This window comes from Microcaecilia unicolor, chromosome 2, assembly GCF_901765095.1.
Source record: "Microcaecilia unicolor chromosome 2, aMicUni1.1, whole genome shotgun sequence".
NCBI lineage: Eukaryota > Metazoa > Chordata > Amphibia > Gymnophiona > Siphonopidae > Microcaecilia > Microcaecilia unicolor.
Window position 1 is genome coordinate 544,448,235 of NC_044032.1, and position 22,064 is coordinate 544,470,298.

The 22,064-nt window shown below is 41.3% G+C and overlaps 1 protein-coding gene across 1 annotated transcript in view; it reads right to left on the bottom strand.

Moving 5' to 3' along the window:
* The window catches only part of ATP8A1 (ATPase phospholipid transporting 8A1), a 649,985-nt gene that overhangs the window by 43,079 nt on the left and 584,842 nt on the right, over window positions 1-22,064 (bottom strand). Inside the window, 1 exon segment of the mRNA XM_030191344.1 lies at window positions 12,159-12,266. Coding sequence (XP_030047204.1) covers window positions 12,159-12,266 — 108 coding nt within the window.

The window sequence follows — 22,064 nt, forward strand, 5'->3', positions numbered from 1 at the left end:
GGTTTAAAATGCTCAATTGTATACCAGTTAATTGTGTGTGTGTGTGGGGGGGGGGGGGGGGGGGAAATAATGGTTAAAAAGAATCCTTTTTGCTCTCAGGATTTTAGACCAGTAAATACCTCTTCCTATTATAAAGGATTTTGCATTTCCCATTTGATTTAGGAAAAAAAGATACAGTAAACTACTGTTCACACATTAAAACAGAATTTGAATAAGTGCATCCTTACTACTAAACATACATTTCGGCAAATTATTAGAAACAACCACAAAATGTGGAGCAGTTGCCTAATGGTTACTGCAGCAGGCTTTGATCCTGGCAACCTGGGTTCAATTCCCACTGCAGCTCCTTGTGACCTTGGGCAAGTCATTTAACCCTCCATTGCCCCAAGTACAAAGATTGTGAGCCCTCTAGGGAAAGAGAAAGTTCCTGCATACAATGTGTACAGTGCTGCGTATGTCTAGCAGCGCTATAGAAATGATTAGTAGTAGTGGTAAAATAGCTTCCTGCTCATGCTATTCTAGACTGGTTGAGTAAAACATTTCACTCGATTACTTGTATAATGTATAACAGGTATATTTTTTTCTTTCCCACTTTTTAAGGAAATCCATCTCTTATATGACTATGAGGGGCATTTTCGAAAGAAACGTCTAAGTTGGGATTTAGACATTTCTGTAAAACGTCCAAATCTGGACGTGGGGAAAAGTGTATTTTCAAAAAAAGATGGACGTCCATTTTTCGTTTCGAAATTACCATGGACGTCGTTTGATTTGGACGTCTTAAATTTCAGCAATTTTTGAAAACAAAGACATCCAAGTCAAAAACGTCCAAATACATGCCATTTGGACGTGGGAGGAGCCAACATTTCTAGTGCACTGGTCCCCCTGACATGTCAGGACACCAATTGGGCACCCTAGGGGATACTGCAGTGGACTTCATAAAATGCTCCGAGGTACATAGCTCCCTTACCTTGTGTGCTGAGGCCCTCAAAACTCCCCCAAAACCCACTACCCCAAACTGTACACCACCACCATAGCCCTTACGGGTGAAGGGGAGCACCTAGATGTGGGTACAGAGGGTTTCTGGTGGGTTTTGGAGGGCTCACTGTTTCCTCCACAAATGTAACAGGTAGGGGAGGAGTATAGGCAGGGGGGTCCACCTGTCTGAAGTGCACTGCACCCACTAAAACTGCTCCAGGGACCTGCATGCGCTGTCATGGACCTGAGTATGACATCTGAGACTGGCATACAGGGTGGCAATCAATATTTTTAATGATGTTTTTTGAGGATGGGAGGGGGTTAGTGACCACTGGGGGAGTAAGGGAAGGTCATCCCCGATTCCCTCCTGTGGTCATCTGGTCATTTCGGGCACCTTTTTGTGCCTTATTCGCAATAAAAACAGGTCTAGGTGAAAATGTTCAAGTTTTAGACTTGGACGTCTCTGCTTTTTTCCATTATGGCTCAAAGACATTGAAGTCTTAGGAACGCCCAAGTCCCGCCTTCACCACGCCTCCGATATGCCCCCTTGAAATTTGGACATCCTTGCGTCCATTGGACCCCCAGGACTAAGAGTCCACTCTCTCAACCCTCTTACCCCTGCCTCCTTTTCTTCCTTTTCTGTAATAACTGAAGAAGAAACTTTACTTCTTCTGTCATCCTCAAAACTAACCACCTGCTCCACTGACCCTATTCCCACTCATCTACTCAACATTATCTCTCCTGCTGTCACCCTTTCATCTGTCATATCCTCAATCTGTCACTTTCCACTGCGACTGTCCCTGATGCCTTCAAACATGCCGTAGTCACCCCACTCCTCAAAAACCCTTCTCTGGATCCTACCTCTCCTTCCAACTATCGCCCCATCTCCCTCCTCCCTTTCTTATCCAAGATACTAGAACGTGCTTGTCCACCGTCGCTGCTTTGACTTTCTTTCTTCTCAATCTATTCTTGATCCACTCCAATCTGGCTGTCGTCCCCTTCATTCAACTGAAACAGCACTTGCTAAAGTCTATCCCACTGTCAGTGGGTGTACCTCAAGGATCCGTCCTAGGACCTCTCCTTTTCTCCATTTACACTTCCTCCCTTGGTGCTCTGATCTCTTCCCACGGTTTTCAGTATCACCTTTACACTGATGACTCCCAGATCTACCTCTCCATACCAGAAATCTCGGCAGAAATCCAATCCAAGGTATCTGCCTGCCTCTGTGACATTGGTACCTGGATGTCTCACCGCTACCTGAAGATCAATATGTCCAAAACTGAGCTCCTTATCTTTCCACCTAAACCAACCTCTCCCCTTCCCCCATTCTCTATGTCTGTCGATAACACGCTCATTCTTCCTGTCTCATCTGCTCGTAACCTTGGGGTCATCTTCGACTCCTCCCTCTCCTTCTCTGCACATATTCAACAGATTGCTAAAACCTGTCATTTCTTCCTTTATAATATTGCCAAAATTCGCCCTTTCCTTTCTGAACACGCTATCAGAACCCTCATCCACATTCTCATCACCTCTCGCTTAGATTACTGCAACTTGCTTCTCACAGGTCTTCCACTCAGCCACCTCTCTTCTCTTCAATTTGTTCAAAATTCTGCTGTATGACTAATATTTCGCCAAAGTCGTTTTGCTCATATCAGCCCTCTCCTGAAGTCACTTCACTGGCTCCCTATCCGTTTCCGTATACAATTCAAGCTCCTCTTATTGACTTATACAGTGGGGGAAATAAGTATTTGATCCCTTGCTGATTTTGTAAGTTTGCCCACTGACAAAGACATGAGCAGCCCATAATTGAAGAGTAGGTTATTGGTAACAGTGAGAGATAGCACATCACAAATTAAATCCGGAAAATCACATTGTGGAAATTATATGAATTTATTTGCATTCTGCAGAGGGAAATAAGTATTTGATCCCTCTGGCAAACAAGACCTAATACTTGGTGGCAAAACCCTTGTTGGCAAGCACAGCGGTCAGACGTCTTCTGTAGTTGATGATGAGGTTTGCACACATGTCAGGAGGAATTTTGGTCCACTCCTCTTTGCAGATCATCTCTAAATCATTAAGAGTTCTGGGCTGTCGCTTGGCAACTCGCAGCTTCAGCTCCCTCCATAAGTTTTCAATGGGATTAAGGTCTGGTGACTGGCTAGGCCACTCCATGACCCTAATGTGCTTCTTCCTGAGCCACTCCTTTGTTGCCTTGGCTGTATGTTTTGGGTCATTGTCATGCTGGAAGACCCAGCCACGACCCATTTTTAAGGCCCTGGCGGAGGGAAGGAGGTTGTCACTCAGAATTGTACGGTACATGACCCCATCCATTCTCCCATTGATGCGGTGAAGTAGTCCTGTGCCCTTAGCAGAGAAACACCCCCAAAACATAACATTTCCACCTCCATGCTTGACAGTGGGGACGGTGTTCTTTGGGTCATAGGCAGCATTTCTCTTCCTCCAAACACGGCGAGTTGAGTTCATGCCAAAGAGCTCAATTTTTGTCTCATCTGACCACAGCACCTTCTCCCAATCACTCTCGGCATCATCCAGGTGTTCACTGGCAAACTTCAGACGGGCCGTCACATGTGCCTTCCGGAGCAGGGGGACCTTGCAGGCACTGCAGGATTGCAATCCGTTATGTCGTAATGTGTTACCAATGGTTTTCGTGGTGACAGTGGTCCCAGCTGCCTTGAGATCATTGACAAGTTCCCCCCTTGTAGTTGTAGGCTGATTTCTAACCTTCCTCATGATCAAGGATACCCCACGAGGTGAGATTTTGCGTGGAGCCCCAGATCTTTGTCGATTGACAGTCATTTTGTACTTCTTCCATTTTCTTACTATGGCACCAACAGTTGTCTCCTTCTCGCCCAGCGTCTTACTGATGGTTTTGTAGCCCATTCCAGCCTTGTGCAGGTGTATGATCTTGTCCCTGACATCCTTAGACAGCTCCTTGCTCTTGGCCATTTTGTAGAGGTTAGAGTCTGACTGATTCACTGAGTCTGTGGACAGGTGTCTTTCATACAGGTGACCATTGCCGACAGCTGTCTGTCATGCAGGTAACGAGTTGATTTGGAGCATCTACCTGGTCTGTAGGGGCCAGATCTCTTACTGGTTGGTGGGGGATCAAATACTTATTTCCCTCTGCAGAATGCAAATAAATTCATATACTTTCCACAATGTGATTTTCCGGATTTAATTTGTGATGTGCTATCTCTCACTGTTACCAATAACCTACCCTTCAATTATGGGCTGCTCATGTCTTTGTCAGTGGGCAAACTTACAAAATCAGCAAGGGATCAAATACTTATTTCCCCCACTGTAAGTGCATTCACTCTGCAGCCCCTCTCTACCTCTCCACTCTCATCTCTCCCTACACTCCTTCCCAGGAACTCCGTTCACTAGGCAAATCTCTCCTTTGCACCCTTCTCCTCCATCGCTAACTCCAGACTCCATTCCTTTTATCTCGCCGCACCTTATGCCTGGAATAGGCTTCCTGAGCTGTTACGTCTAGCTCCATCCCTGGCCGCCTTCAAATCTGGGCTAAAGGCCTACCTGTTTGATGCTGCTTTTGACTCCTAACTTGTCAGTTGCTTGTAACCTTTATCTTGTCTTCCTCTCTTCAATAGTCCCTTCCCTATGTGTCCTTCTATCTGTCCTACCCTTATCCTTATTGGTCCTGTCTGTCTGTCCTGATTTAGATTGTAAGCTCTTTTGAGCAGGGACTGTCTTTTCTTCATGTTCAATTTGTTCAATTGTGAAGCGCTGCATACGACTGGTAGCGCTATAGAAATGATTTATAGTAGTAATAGTAGTAGAGAGTGGCAGCCCGGGCTCTGGCTGCCTAGCATTGATGTGGGGAGGGGGGGAGAGGAAGAACATAAGAGTAGCCATAATGGATCAGACCAATGGTCTATCTAGCCCAGTATTCTGTTTTCCAAACAGTGGTCAAGCCAGGTCACAAGAACCTGGCAGAAACCCAAATCGTGGCAACACTCCACACTACAAATCCCAGGGAAGGCAGTTGCTTCCCACGTCTGTCTCAATAGCAGCCCATGGACTTTTCCTCCAGGAATTTGTCCAAACCTTTTTTAAATCCAGATAGGCTAACCGCTGTTTCCACCTCCTCTGGCAAAAAGTTCCAGAGCTTAACTATTCATTGAGTGAAAAAATATTTGCTCCTATTTGTTTTTAAAGTATTTCCATATAACTTCCTTGAGTGTCCCCTAGTCTTTGTACTTTTGGAACGAGTAAAAAATTTACTTCTACTACATCACTCAGGATTTTGTAGACCTCAAATCATATCTTCCCTCAGCCATCTCTTTTCCAAGCTTAAGAGCCCTAACCTCTTTAGCTTTTCCTCATAGGGGAGGAGTTCCATCCCCTTTATCATTTTAGTCGCTCTTCTTTGAACCTTTTCTAATTCCACTATTTATTTATTTAGATTTTGCTCACACCTTTTTCAGTAGTAGCTCAAGGTAAGTTACATTCAGGTACTCTGGATATTTCTCTGTCCCAGGAGGGCTCACAATCTAAGTTTGTACCTGAGGCAATGGAGGGTTAAGTGACTTGCCCAAGATCACAAGGAGCAGCAGTGGGATTTGAACTGACCACCTCTGGATTGCAAGACTGGTGCTCTAACCACCAGGCCACTCCTCCACTCAGATTTGTAAACCTAGTCTGTTGTTTATTTACTGTTAGCCAAATTGAACTTGAGTATGTTCGGGATAATGTGGGGTATAAATGTCAAAATAAATAAACCTGTCTGGATAACCAGAATTTTTCCTGAAACTTCTTCACCTTTCCTTGGGTTCCTAGCAACCTTTTAGACAATGGACAGCTCCCAAGACAATGGGAGCTAGGGAGGGGAACAGATATTTTCACAAGGACGGACTTTACTTCAGGTTGAATACGAACATAGGAAACAATTACAGCTAATAACTTCAATATACAGTGCATACCCCTCAGTTTTAATGTATTGCAAATTAAATAAGTTTTTTTTTTTTGTCTGGGGAATGACTTCCAGTACATGGAAAATTCAGGGAATACTCCAGCCCCTTTCTCCCAAATAAATAAATCCAGGCCTAAGACTACAAACATATTAAGAAGGAGCAGAAGTCAGAACTGTGGAGGAGTGGCCTAGTGGTTAGGGTGGTGACTTTGGTCCTGAGGAACTGAGTTTGATTCTTGGCACAGGCAGCTCCTTGTGACTCTGGGCAAATCACTTAACCCTCCATTGCCCCATGTAAGCTGCATTAAGCCTGCCATGAGTGGGAAAGCGCAGGGTACAAATGTAACAAAAATAAAACTTCACAAGTTATTATAAATCTGCCAGTGGTTGAAGTAAGCATGGTCTGCATTGCTCTTAAATCTAGTACTGCTGCAGGCCATGCTACCTCCCGATCTTATTAGCAACCTTTTCTTCACCTTTCCTTAGGTGCCTGAGCACCCTATGTTGGCTGCGGGTTTACTTGCAGCTGGTTGTCTAAAGGGGTAGGACAGCACTGGGCTTGAGGCCGTAAGACCCCCACAGTTCCTCTTTCTTCTTCCTCACACCATCTATATAGTCAGATATTTTGTGTGTGTGTGTTTTTTTTTTTTAGGCTAGCTTCTACCATTTTGCCCAGAAGTAGCACTAGACTTGCTGGTTTATAGTTTCCAGGAACCCTGTTTTTTAAAAAGATTAGCATTATATTTCTCAACCTTGGCCCTCGTGTACTCTGTTTTAAATGATATGTTACAGTCGATGATTATTTTACTTGTAGAAGCAGCTCTTGACCTGCCTTTACTTGTTTACATCTAATTTGCCAGTGCTTTAAGCTTATCCTTAATTTATCCTTAATTTCCTCAACTGAATTTGCTTTCCACTATTTATATATTCATTTCAAAATGTATTTGTTCAGCTGTTAACAAAAGTGCAAGCACAGTACAAACAAAAAACAAATAAGAAAAAAATGCATTAGTCCATCATACACAAACAGTGAAGACTCTGCAAATGCGAGCTAAAAGTGAATTATTTGAAAGATGTACTTTTGTCTTTAACTACTTCTTTCACTTCACTATTTAAACATGCCCTCGTCTGATGTAACTTCTTGTTTCCGCGAGGGCGGGACACAGGGAGGGAAGGCCCGAAGGAAGGCGATCTGCCGCTGCACTTCACACGGAGGTGAGTGCTACCGATTTGAATGCAGGGGGCCCGGTGGCAGACGGAGGGGGGCTGTCGACAGGGCTGGCGGGTGGAGACCGGGGACTGTGGCGCCGGCAGCCTGAGTAGAGATTAAGGGGGATGGCCTTGCCCTGGGCCCGGCTCAGTCTCTCGGTGGCCCTGCTTGGGCCACCTTAACAAGACTCACATCTTAGAAGCCTAGGCAGGAGGGCATGGCCCACAGGAGAATAAACAATCTGAGCTTGGGAGAATTAGAGAAACCCTGGGGAGTTGATGGAAGACTTCCATGCCTTGCCAATGGTGGGGGAAGGTAGCCTCTGTCCATTCCCTGCCAGCAACAGCTGAGGGAAGCCTCCAAATCTGACCAGCTGTAGCTGAGGGATTTGCTGGTAAGGAGTTTGAGTGCCATAACCTGCAAGATAGGACAGACCTTTATATACAGAACCCATTTCTGTCTGGTTGCCAGGCCTGTTAGACACCAGGCTTTGTGGTGGTTACATTGAAGGATTATCCTGCTTATTTTCGAAAGAGAAGGCCGGCCATCTTCTGACACAAATGGGGAGATGGCTGGCCTTCTCCTGAAGCCGGCCAAATCGGTATAATCGAAAGCCGATTTTGGCCAGCTTCAACTGTTTTCCGTCGCAGGGCTGGCCAAAGTTTAAGGAGGCATGTCGGCAGTGTACCGAAGGCGGGACGTGGGCGTGGTTAAGAGATGGTGATAATGGAAAAAAGAAAGCCGGCCCTGACGAGCATTTGGCCGACTTTATTTGGTCCCTTTTTGTTCACGACCAAGCCTTGAAAAGGTGCCCAAACTGACCAGATGACCACCGGAGGGAATCGAGGATGACCTCCCCTTACTCCTGCAGTGGTCACCAACCCCCTCCCACCAAAAAAATAAATAAATACATTTTTTTTTGCCAGCCTCTAATGTCATACCCAGCTCCATGACAGCACTATGCAGGTCCCTGGAGCAGTTTTTAGTGGGTGCAGTGCACTTCACGCAGGCTGACCCAAGCCCATTCCCCCCACCTATTACACTTGTGGTGGTAAATGGGAGCCCTCCAAAACCCACTGTACCCACATATAGGTACCCCCCTTCATCCCTATGGGCTATGGTAGTGGTGTACAGTTGTGGCCAGTGGGTTTTGGGGGGGGGGGGATTTGGGGGGCTCAGCACCCAAGGTAAGGGAGCTAAGTACCTGGGAGCAATTTATGAAGTCCACTGCAGTGCCCCCTAGGGTGCCCGGTTGGTGTCCTGGCACTACAAATGCTGGCTCCTCCCGCGACCAAATGGCTTGGATTTGGCCGGGTTTGAGATCGCCGCCATTAGTTTCCATTATCGGCAAAAACTCATGGCGGCCATCTCTAAGGCCGGCCCAAATGTTGAGATTTGGCCGGCCCTGACCGTATTATCGAAACGAAAGATGGCCGGCCATCTTGTTTCGATAATATGGTCGGGGACACCGCTTTACGGGACCGGCCTTAAAGGTGGCTGCCCTTATAGATGGCCGGCCCCATTCGATTATGCCCCTCTTTGTTGAAATGACTTGCCTGTCTAGAAGGCAGGTTTATGTTATGTAATGAACCCAACTACATCAATAAAAGCACAATAAAGACTTTTCCCTCTGGTTTGAACTGTCCACTGCATGTATGTGTGAGTGGCCTGTGCCCATTGCCATTCCCATACTACTACAAACCCTCAGATTTTCCATCTGCAGGATCTACCCCGCCCCCTAGTCAGACACTCTCACCTCTCCTTATTTCCTTTCCCTCTTTCCTGGACACAAGTCCTATCTCTCCTTATTTCTCCCACCTCCCCAGAAACTCACTTTATACTTCTTTTTCACCCCTCCTCACTTACCCTCTGATCTCTTTTCTTTTCCCTATTCTCTATGGCACACATCTCCTGCAGCTGGATGTTAACCTTGGCTACCAGATTGGATGCTACCTTTTGGGCATAAAGTGAAGCAGGTGAAAATATGTTCTGTATTTGTAGTACTGTAATTTAAAATGTAAATTTTCTGTTCATTCTTTTCTTAAAGAATTCTATAAAAGTTTATTCAATATAGGTAAGCGTCAAAATAAGGAGTGCAGCACAGCTGTATTCTTTCTCAAGATGTTTGCTTAATTCTAAAACAGTTTTACATTTTGTTTTAAACAGCAAAGAGCATAATAGGTGAGTTTGCAAAAAATAAAATAGAAAGATTGCATAGTTTTTGTTCTAATACAGCGAATGCTGGATTTGTCAGGCTGTTTGCCAGCTGAGCTATGTACATTTACCCAGCTGAAATTTTAGATGGTGGTTGTGTTGCCAACTTTCCTCTTAACTCCTCTTCATGGAGTATATTAAATGGGCCTGGTCCTAAATGTAGAAGCTGTCCTCCCACCATCAGACTGAGTCCCTACCCAGTTTATTTATGCTTGAGTGGCCTTAATATTGAGTATAAATGTCTTATTGTGTAGACCGTGTCCTTAAATGAGATATACAAAGTTCTGTCACGCACACATGTATGTACTGCAAAAGCGATATGCCAAGAAATTAACTTTCCAAATAATTTAAAAGATATACTTAAGCCAACAAGCCTTAATTCACCTGGTATTGACAGGGATCAAAATTCAGTTTTTTTCAGATACTGACATATGGTATGGCTTGTTTGCTAGTGGTTTCTTAGCCACATGGTTTTTATTTTTAATGTATACCCAACATAAAACCACAGGTTGAAATTTCAAAATTCCAGCCCCCACCATACCATATATTCCCTGCAGCCTTCTCTAGTTCCCAATGCACATATTTCCTCCAGTTACTTTAATTCTGCTTTCCCATGCAGCACCCCCCCCCCCCCCAGCTTTCTGTTCCCTCACCCCATGGCACTCACATTGTCAACCCTCTATCCCAAAGCACACCACTCCCCTCAGTTTATCCAGCCCAACAACCTTTTCCAGCCTCTCTCATATGGTATATACCAATCTAGCTTTCTCCAGTCCCTACCCAATGCTGCACCTTCCCTACAGCTTTCTCCATCACCTATCCAATGCCTTCCCTGTAGCTTTCTGTAGCCTCTACCCAGTGCCCCACCTTCCCTACTGTTTTCTCTAACCCCTACCCAATGCCACACCTTCCCTGCAGCTTTCTCAAACTCCCCCCCACCATGGCACACAACCCCTCTAGAACTCTCTAGTTACAGTACCCTCAAACCTATGCCCCCTGGTATACACCCCCGCTTTTCCATTCCCATTTGGCACACATCTCCCTAGCTTGTAAGTTCTTTATCTTGTAGCACTTTGCTCCCCTCCAACCTCCATCTCTGCCCTGTGCTCATGATCAAGAGGAGAAGGGGCACTGGACCACATCCTCCTCCTTTGCCATCTTAGGTCCAACTGTTTCTTCAAACTGTGTTGACCTCTATAAAGTGGCGAGGTTCAAAGAGCAGTCAGGACCAAGGCCATAGAGTAGGCGCACACAGCCTAAGATACAGCAGTGCACTGCCTCCTTTGGATCACTACAAGGAGGGAGAGTGAAGATGGTGAAGATGTCCAGTTGTTGTGGCTACTACCAACTGCCTGCGTCAAATTCTGCAGAAGTGCAGAATTTTGGGCTGGTGGGGAATTCTGCGCAAATTCTACATTGCCTCATTGTTCAAAATACCCCAGGAGTAGAATATATTTTATGTGGACTTTCAAAATGGTATTTTTAAATAATGTCCACACCTCATGCAAACTTATGACCCTAACAAATGCTCCTATATTCTTCCCTATCACCCTTGAAATTTGTATCTATAAAAATTTCAGCTGAAATACAGAATGATCAGTCAAAAATGATGCACACCAATCTAGTACCAGGCCCTTAATTCCAATAGATTACTTGACTCTGGGCCATACATAACAAAGTGGCGCCTCTCTACCAATTTGATCTGCTCTGTCATGTTGATATAATTTGTAAACAGACATGTTCACCAGTCATATAAATGGTGAAGAAAGTTTATGTAGAATGAGCAGGAAAAAAGTTTCAAGTGCTTCCTAGTAAGCACTTTAATTTATCTGCATGGGATTTTCTGTAGTACAGTGGGCCTACGGTTTCAATTTTTTGGCTGCACTATTAGGGCATGCTTCTAATAGGTTTCATAGATTCAACACTCATTCTAATGCTTCCTCCTGGCCTTTAAGTAAAACCTTTTTCTCCTCTTAGTTTCCAAGTTTCTCTGGCTCTTCACTAAGTTTTATTAGCCCAAACTATATGGTTTAGTGCTAGGCGCCATTGTACAGTACATAGCAACTAGTAAGAAATTTGTATGATTCATTCAATATGATTCACAGTAGAATTTGCAACAAGGAGAATTAAATACATATGAGAATCAATCAGATCTAGCCCAAGAGGGATAGGGGTGTGGCAGTGAGGGAAAGAGGGGTTAGGAAGTGGTTATGGTGGGAAAAGCATTTGGAGCATGTCTCATGGAATAATTTCCATCCATTCTGCATGTCAATGCATGTGTGCATATATCTCTATGTTCAGGTCTTTGTGTGCATAAGAATGTGTGTGCAAATCAGCATGTGTTTCTATGAGTTTTTGTGTATGTTAAGAGATGGTTGGGGTAGGGGCGGGGGAGGTTAAGAGGCACAATTCCATAACTGCTGTGTTTCAATGTATCTGAATTCCCTCTCCTATAGAAATACATTGGGCCCTTTCTTTGAGGACTTTATTTCTAGTCTGACCCATTTTTGAACTTGATGCATCTTTTCGCTTGTTCTTTCCCATGTCAAATTTGGTCCCATTCCATTAAGCTTATTTTGCTCCATGAGATCCTTTATGTATAATTTGCTGGCAACATGCCATTTGGTTGGAAATATTAAAAAGGCTCACACTTTGACAAAAATTAAAACTTTGCAGATTTCAGATTTGTGTTAATCCAACCAGTTTCTATATATGACCTGTTGACATTAAGAGTAACAAAGATAAAAAGTAACACAAAAATCACATTTTAAATTACAGAGATAAAACATTTGGAAAAGGACACAGTACCTCGCCAGACATGTCAGGTGCCAGAGGAATAACAGGCCACAAAGAAGAGTAAATGCCAAAGAACACCACCCAGAGAACAATGCTGCCCCAAATGGCTATGTGACTAAACTGTGGGAAAAAAAGACAGCAAGATTCAGTGTGCATATGCATTTTTACAATCATACTTTATTTCAAATGCTACATATTTTTGTACCTTTTTGATCTGGTATCTCAACAAGGACTAATTCAGTTTTTGCTATACTAAGTTTTCAGTAATACGTCCTTTATGTTTAGGTCTTGACTCTCCTATAAATATATGGCCAGGGTTCCTGCTGTCTCTGTGTTTTACTACTCTGTGAATTTCTGTTTTATATTTGGCATTCGGCTGTAAGTGTTCTCTATGGAGCAAAATGTGTGGCTTTTCAAAAAAAATGCACATTGCAATCTCAGTTTGAAATTCATTTTCTTCTGCTTAACATATGCAATATAAAATACATGAGAATATTTCCTAATCTTCATATGTAGAGTATTTTTACTTTTCAAAAAATAAAGGGCCTCATTTACTAAGCTGCATTAAATTGTTAGCATGCACTAATGCAATCTAACATGTTAAATAATGCAAGCCCCATTATTCTAAATTTACTAAAAGGGCAATTCTGTAACTGGGCACCTGCAATTACATGCCACTTGTGTACGTACATGTACAGAATACCAACACTTTTGCAAGTAAGTGTACATTTACATGAACAAGTGTCAGCAAAATTACTAAGAACTATTTTGTAAGGGTAAGCATAATTGGCATAGTGCATAAATGACAGGGTGCATTCACATGAGCAAGGCAGGGGCACAGGCGTGTCTCATACTTATGCATGTAACTTACAGTAAACTAAGTTACATGCACCCTTGCCATCTTTATACTACAATAATGCCAGGTCTTGGCAGGTGTAACTGTAGGCGTATATATTTTAGGTACGCCCATACCAAGATACATTAGTATTCTGTAACAGAATCTGGGTGCCCAGATGCCATTATAGAATAGCTTTTCACAATGTGGTAATGATGCACCTAATTATAGAACTGCTATATGCTTAACATGCATTAACATTTGTTAAAATGTTAACAGACCTTCATAAATGAGGGTCAAAGTTTTACTTGAATCTCTGTGAAACATCAGAGACTGATGTGTATAACATCTGTAAAATACATACTACAAACACATTACATTACTGTACAGTTTGTCCTAGAACATTTGAAATTCCTTTGAAGACATCTAAACTGAGATCATACACACTGGGAATATGAAGTTCATCTTTAACTAAAATATTCTTGTCTTTAAAACTACAGACTTACCTCAGAACTGTAGTGAAGTAATTCCAGAAATGATAAAAAAATGTTGTGCAATTGCACAAAATTGAGGAACAAATTCTATTTTATATATACAGTGATGTGAAAAAGCTTTTCCTCACTCCTGATTTCCTCCATTATTGCATAAATGTCACACTGAATGGTTTCTATCTTTAAACAAAATGTATGCTGTTTTAGACAAATGTACGCTGAGTAAACATAACAAGTTATTTTATTATAATTATTTAAAGAACCAAGTTATTCAACCAAGTTATTCACCCACTTAATAATTACTGCACCACATTTAGCAGTAATTACAACTGAATGCTTCCTAAAATTTTTTTATCAGTTTTTCACATAATTGTTGATGAAGGAGGATAACCAGTGGGACACTGTCATACCAGGGTACAAATTATATCATAGTGATAGGGTGGATCAAATTGGTGGAGGGGTAGCATTTTATGTTAAGGAGCGCCTTGAATCAAATAGATTGAAAATTCCGCAGGAAACAAAACACATCTTGGAATCCCTATGGATTGAAATTCCATGTGTGAAGGGGAAAAGAATAGTGATAGGAGTGTACTACCGTCCACCTGGCCAGGATGGGCAGATGTAGAAATGTCATCAGAAATTAGGGACGCTAACAAACTGGGGAACACAATAATAATGGATGATTTCAATTACCCTGATATTGACTGGTTAAATGTAACATCAGGGCATGCTAGAGAGACAAAATTCCTTGATGAAATCAATGACTGCTTTATCGAATAGCTGGTACAGGAGCCAACAGGAGAAAGAAAAATTCTAGACCCAGTCCTTAGTGGAGCACATGATCTGGTGCAGGAGGTAATGGTGATGGGGCCACTTGATGACAGTGATCATAATATGATCAGATTTGATATAGGCTTTGGAGTTAAGTACACACAGGAAATCCAATACGTTAGCATTTAACTTTCAAAAAGGAGATATGATAAAATGAGAAGAACGGTGAAAAAAAACTAACTTAGAGGAGCAGCTGCGAAGGTCAAAAATTTACATCAGGTGTGGGTGTTGTTCAAAAATGCCATCCTGGAAGCCTGGGCCAAATGTATTCCATGTATTAAAAAAGGCAGAAGGAAGACCAAACAACAGCCGGCATGGTTAGAAAGTGAGGTGAAGGAAGCTACTAAAAAGAAAATCCTTCAGAAAATGGAAGACAGATGTGACTGAAAATAATAAGAAACAGCATAAGGAATGGTAAGTCAAATGTAAAGTGCTGATAAGGAAGTCCAAGAGGGACTCTGAAAAAAAGATTGTGTTGGAGGCAAACACACATGGTAAAAACTTTTTTAGGCATATTAAAAGCAAGAAGCCAGCAAAAGAATCAATTAGACCGCTAGATGACAGAGGAGTAAAAGGGGAACTCAGGGAAGAAAAGTCATAGTGGAGAGATAAATGAATTCTTTGCTTCGGTTTTCACCAAGGAAGATTTGGGGGAGATACCGGTGCCAGAAATAGTATGCAAAGTTGATGAGTCAGATGAACTGAATGAAATCACTATAAACTGGAGGAACTAATGGCACATTTTGACAAATTGAAGAGTAGCAAATTGCCTGGACTGGATGGTATTCATTCCAGAGTACTGACAGAATTGAAAAATGAACTTGCAGAACAATTGTTAGTAATATGTAATTTACTTTTAAAATCAATCATGGTACTGGAAGATTGGAGGGTGGCCAACTAACGCTGATTTTTTAAAAAAGGTTCCAGAGGTGATCCGGGAAATTATAGACTGCTGAGCCTGACGTCGGTGCTGGGCAAAATGGTAGAGACTATTATAAAGAACAAAATTACAGAGCATATTCAAAAACATGGATTATGAGACAAAGCCAACATGGATTTAGTGAAGGGAAATCTTGCCTCCCCGATCTATTACATTTCTTTGAAGGAGTGAACAAACATGGATAAAGGTGAGCCGGTCGATATTGTGTATCTGGATTTTCAAAAGGCATCTGACAAAGTACCTCATGAAAGACTCCACAGGAAATTGGAGAGTCATGGGATAGGAGGTAGTATTCTACTATGGATTAAAGACTGGTTAAAAGATAGAAAACAGAGAGTAGGGTCAAATGGTCAGTATTCTCAATGGAAAAGGGTAGATAGTGGGATTCCCCAGGGGTCTGTGCTGGGACTGCTACTTTTTAAAATATTTATAAATGATCTAGAGATGGAACTAGTGAGGTAATTAAATTTGCTGACGATACAAAGTTATTCAAAATTGTTAAATCACAAGAGGATTGTGAAAAATTACAGGAGGACCTTACAAGACTGGGCATCCAAATGGCAGATGACGTTTAATGTGAGCAAATGCAACATAATGCATGTGGGAAAGAGGAACCTGAATTATAGCTACGTAATACAAGGTTCCACATTAGGAATCACCGACAACAAAAGGGATCAAGGTATCATTTTTGATGATATGTTGAAACCATCTGTTCGGTGTGCGGCAGTGGCTAAGAAAGTAAATAGAATGTTAGGTATTATTAGGAAAGGACTGGAAAACAAAAATGAGGATGTTATAATGCTTTTGTATTGCTTCATGGTGCGACCACACCTTGAATATGGTGTGCAATTCTAGTCACTGAATCTGAAAAAAGATATAATGGAATTAGAAAAGGTACAGAAGGGCGACGAAAATGATAAAGGGGATGGGACGACTTCCCTATGAGGAAAGGCTAAAGTGGCTAGGGCTCTTCAGCTTGGAGAAAAGACGGTTGAGGGGAGATATGATAGAGGTCTATAAAATAATGAGAGGAGTGGAATGGGTAAACGTGAATCGCTTGTTTACTCTTTCCAAAAATACTAGGACTAGGGGACATGTAATGAAGCTACAAAGTAGTAAATTTAATTTGAATCAGAGAAAATATTTCTTCACTCAACATATAATTAATCTCTGTAATTCGTTGCCAGATAATGTAGTAAAAGCAGTTAGCTTAGTGGGTTTTAAAAAAAGGTTTGGATCGTTTCCTAAAAGAAAAGTCCATAAGCCATTATTAAAATGGACTTCGGGAAAATCCACTGCTTATTGCTAGGATAAGCTGCTTAAAATGTATTTTACTGTTTTAGGATCTTGCCAGATACTTGTAACCTGGATTGGCCATGGTTAGAAACACGATGCTAGGCTTGATGGACCTTCGGTCTGCGCCAGTATGGCAATACTTATGTAATCTCTACCCACTCTTTTTTGTAGAACTGCTTTAATTCAAACACATTTGCAGGTTTTCACACATGAATTTCGAGTACTTGCACAGCAACTCTATTAGTCCAATCCAAAACTTTCTTTGTTTCTCTTCAGCCATTCAAATGTAAATTGCTTTTGTGTTTTGGATCTTTGTTTTGATACATAACCAATTCGGCTTCAATTTCAACTCATGAACAGATGGCTAGACATTCTCCTTAATAATTTTCTGGTATAGTGCAGAATTCAGTGTTCCTTCAATTCTGGTATGTTTTCCAGGTCCTAAGGAAACCAAGCATCCACACACAATCACACCACCACCATCATGTTTGACTGTTACTATGATGATCATAATGGGACCTGTGTTGTCCAAGGAGTTCCACTTTAACTTGTCTCTCCAAAGTACAGTATCCCAAAAGGCTTGAGAATCATCCAGATGTATTTCCGCAAATGTGAGATGAGCACTGATGTTACTCTTGGATAGTATAAGTTGCCCTGTTACTCTCCCATGAATTCCATTTTGCCCGGTCTCTTTCTTACTGTGGAGTCATGAACACTGACGTAGCAGAGGCTAGAGAGGCCTGCAGTTCTTTGGGTGTTCTTCTGTGAAGTTTTATGACTTTAGGTATGAGTTGTTGCTGTGCCCTTAAAGTAATTTTGTCAGGCTGGCCACTCCTGGGAAGATTCACCACTGCTCCAACTATTCTCCATTTGGAGACAATGGCTCTCATTGTGGTTCGGTGAAGTTCCAGAACTTTATAACCCTATCCAGACTGGCATTTCAGCAACTTCTTTTCCCTCATCTTTTCTGGAATTTCCTTTGAACATAGGCAAAAGCATTCTTGCAAAACGTTTGTGGTGACCACTCTTGTGGTAAGGTTCAATATATAGTGGTTTAGATTCAACAGAGTTGGCTGCAATCGAGCCCGGCTGTGTTGAATCAGCTTAATCTGAAAATTAATTAAATTTGGACAATTGGTTAAGTGGACAGCTACTTTTTTTTACATGGTTGATATGGGCGTTACATAATGATGTTTCTTAAATAAATGAAATAATAATTTAAAAAATGTGTTAGGTGTTTACTTAAGCTCCCTCTGTCTAATATTACACTTTGTTTAAAGATCAGAAACCATTCAGTGTGATATATATATGAAATAATACGGGAAATCAGGAGGGAGGAAAAACTTCACCGTATAACACATCCTGTAGAACCTAAGAGTTACCATACCAGGGGCCGGATGCACAAAGCTTACCATACTAGTAACATTTGCTTTAGACTGGTTCTAGCTAGTGATAAACAAATGGTTTTTTTGTGGCTCTAATGAGTGCCATTAGCAGCCATCAAGAACTCCATGCAAATGTATTACAATGAGCTCATTAGTATTCTAATGTGTATTCCGGGAGATGTACATTCAAGAGTAGCCGTAATTTAAATAGCATATTTTAAGGTTGCTCTGGAGTTGTCGGAGAGGACAGAAGTACAAGCAGGCAGTTGCAAAGGCTGTCATATTTTACGGCTACCTTTGTGCATCGGGCCCTAGGTCAGACCAAAAGATCAATCTAGCCTAATTTCCTGTTTCTAACTGGCCAATCCAGATCACAAGTACATGGCAGAATCTCAAAAAGTAGCAGATTCAATGCTACTTACCCCCAGGAATTAGCAGCTACTCCTGGGGGAATTCTGCACAAAAAATTTAAAATTGTTTTGCAAGTAGGAATATGTAGCAGTCCTGTATTTTCAGTAGGCAATGTATTGTTCTAAATACTGATGTAATATTTGTAGCACTACCTTTCATAGGTAAGCATGGTGCTAATGAGTTCTGGCTGTGCTACTTTGTTTGGCAAGTTTGCTCTAGACTCTGAGTGGTCTTTTTCAGGGTTTTGCATTACTTCATAATGTAGCTGGCAGTTGGCACTAGAAATAAGTTATGTTGGTGTTATTAAAATGATACAAAATTACAACATTCAACTTTAAATGAATATTTTAAGAGTATGATGTCCAATTATGTGTTTTTACAGGTTCATTCCTGAAGCAGCTGAGGGAATATCATGATTATTGCTTTAATAATCAAAATTTTGGGTTTTTAGGCTATAGTAGCCTGGGCTCTGATTCTTTTAAGTACCTAATTAATGCCTCTACCTACAAAAAAATCCATCACCTCTTTTCTCTCCTCACACTCAGTCACATCTTATTGCAGCTGATAGCAGGACAATGGTGGTCCATGGCATGGGAAGTCATGTGTTTCTCTAACCCATTCCCCTAGTCAGTGTCTTTCCTGATGTGCGGTAGAAATGTGCATAGCACCATGCAGGTCAAGTAGCTGATCTGAGCTGTGAACTATGTGGGTTGGAGAGGCACTGGTGACATGAAGATGTTAGAGAAGCACAAGGCCTGCTGCACCACCAACTGCTTTCCTGCTGTAGTCTAGGAATAAAACACCTGGAGGGGTGCAAAGGTAAGCAATGGTCCCCTGCACTGCAGACCCACAGTGCACCATTGGTCTATGTTTGGCTTTGTGTGACAGATTTTGCCAGTGTTTATTCTCTATATAGGTAGCTGTAGCACTCTGGGGTGTTCTGTTTTCTCAGTTGGAGAGATATTCATGTTTTAGGGCCCACTATTATATGTCCAGTGCTGCTTTTCAGAAGTATTTCTGCGTGATTCCTGGAGTAGCGCTGTTATAGAATCACAAATTTGCTATAAAGTTACTTAGCATGTTTTTGGCAGGGTTCTGTGGTGCATCACAATGTACTGGTTGGAATTTGCTTTGCTGTTGATGAGATCCAGAACCTAATTATTAATGTAATCAAAAATCACACACTACTTTTGAAACTCTCCTGATTAAAGTACAGATTAATAATCAGTTGAGGAGAGGTCAACAATCTCATCAGTGTACACATTCAAGGGCCAAATTTATGTCTGTTTATAGATTATTAATAAGTGTTATGTTTTAAATCAGTTAGTGATGTCATGTGTCACATACACGGTGAAGGTACACTTTTTTCACTTGACCAGATGTGCTAAATTGCCCGCCTCCAGCTCTGTATTAGTGCATCAAAAAAGGTTGGTCCCAAATCAGAAATAAGCCCTGCAAACTATATTCAAATTGCTATAGCTAAAATGCATGTTTGCTTTCAGCATCTCAGTGACAGTAACTTTACAGCAAGTTGTAATCTTGCACAGTATGAAAACTAATCTGAATCCTTGAATATGTTTCAATGAAAGGGCTAACATCTACAGATAGTAATGACATATTGAAATAACCCCTTACTATTGGTACAACCCCTGCCTTCTCTACAAATAGAAGGGCTGTGTTATCAAATTTATTAGAAAGTATGTCAATGTTCTTATGGCCTACCTGTGATGCTGTTTTATAAACTATGTACTGTACATGGATGTTTATATTTTTGACACTCCTCATATATGTACTTTGCTTTACTCTGGACTTATATCCTGTTAATACCACAAATAGTTCCAAGTGGGTCACAGAGAGGCAAGAATGAACTAAGGGCCCTGTTTACTAAGCAGCATTATAGGCGCATTAACATTTTTAACGAGCATTAACCATGTACGTGCCTACAATATCCCTATAGGTGCCTACATGGTTAGCGTGCGCACTAAGTGTAGGTGTGCTAAAAACACTAATGTACCTTAGTAAACAGTGCCCTAATTGTTCAGACTGTACATATTAACCACAAAGTAAAAAAAAAAATTATAAGAAAAATAAAACCTAAAATTATGCATTAAAATATTTTTGAAATAAAAAGTCTTACGCGACTTCCTAAAAAGGAGATAATTACTTTTTATTTGAAATTCTGATGGTAATGAGTTCCAAGATGATACTATCTTATAGGAAGTAAAAGAAAAACCTAACATTATGTAAAGAAGGGAAATGTAACAAATTTTGTCCCCTTAGATGATCAGACTTAGTAGAAATATTAAGCATTTTTATTAGATAATATGGGACCTCACCATACAACATCCTAAAGACTACAAGTCCCCAATCTGAACTATACCTGTGCCTCAACTGGTAGCCAGTGCAAAGTAAACAAGTATAGTGCTATTGGATAAAATTGACTAAGAGAAAAATCAATCTGGTTGCTGTGTTCTGTACTATCTGTAAACTTTGCAAGAAAGCTTTGGTACAGACTGAAAAAAATACAATAGTCAATTCTAGGCAGTAAGTGCTGTCCCTAAATGGCCGTGTCTCAAATGGTTCACTTACCGCATGGCCATTTCTTTAAAAAAAACCCAAAACTGACAGCCTTTTGCCCGCTGCTGTAAAAGGGGACCACAGCGTACGTCAAAACTGCAGCTTAGTAAAAGGGGCCCTCAATGAACCATGCCTCACCATTATATTTACATTTATTGACTAACTGGATTAGTATTCAGTTTCAGGAGGTTTTCTTCTGATAAAGGTAGTATTATCCTTACTCCTATTCCTAAGATTCCTAATGGAAATTTAACTGAGGTTAATAATTATATGACTGTTACCTCCATACCACTAATAACAAACTTAGTGGAGGGTTTTGCTGTTCAACAACTTCAGACATATTTGGATAAATATGATATTTTACATCATTCTCAGTCTGGATTTCGAAGTCAAGAAAGTACGGAAACTGTGGTAGGTTTGATTGTTGCTTTGGGTAAAACTCTGCTGAGCCAAGGTAAATGTGCTATCTTGGTTCAATTTGACCTCTTGCGTACTTTTGATTTGGTCGATCATGAGATCTTGTTGTACACACTGAATAATTTTGGAATTTCTGGACTAGTTTTAAAATGGTTTCAAGGTTTTCTCACTAGTAGGTCTTATTCTGTAAAATGGAATGATGGAATGTCAGATTATTGGAGATCGCCCTGTGGTGTTCCACTAGGCTCTCCTTTGTTGCCCACTCTATTTAATGAGTGGAGGAGTGGCCTAGTGGTTAGAGCACTGGTCTTGAAATCCAGAGGTGGCTGGTTCAAATCCCACTACTACTCCTTGTGATCTTGGGCAAATCACTTAGCCCTCTATTGCCTCAGGTACAAACTTAGATTGTGAGCCCTCCTGGGTACCTGAATGTACCTCACCTTGAGCCACTACTGAAAAAGGTGTGAGCAAAATCTAAAAAAAAAAAGTCTTGTTGCAATCACTGGGAGCTCCTTTGGACCAAGCTAATTTTATTATTCTTTTATATATGCTGATGATATTTCGATTTTGTCTCTTGTACTTTCCGATTTGTCTGAAACTCTAGCAGGTATAACAAACTATTTTTCTACAATAGTGAACTGGATCAAGATTCATAGGCTTAAATTAAAGAATCAAAATATGAAATTTCTTTGGTTGGGACCGGATGATCATCCTTTTAGCTGTCTACAGTTTAAT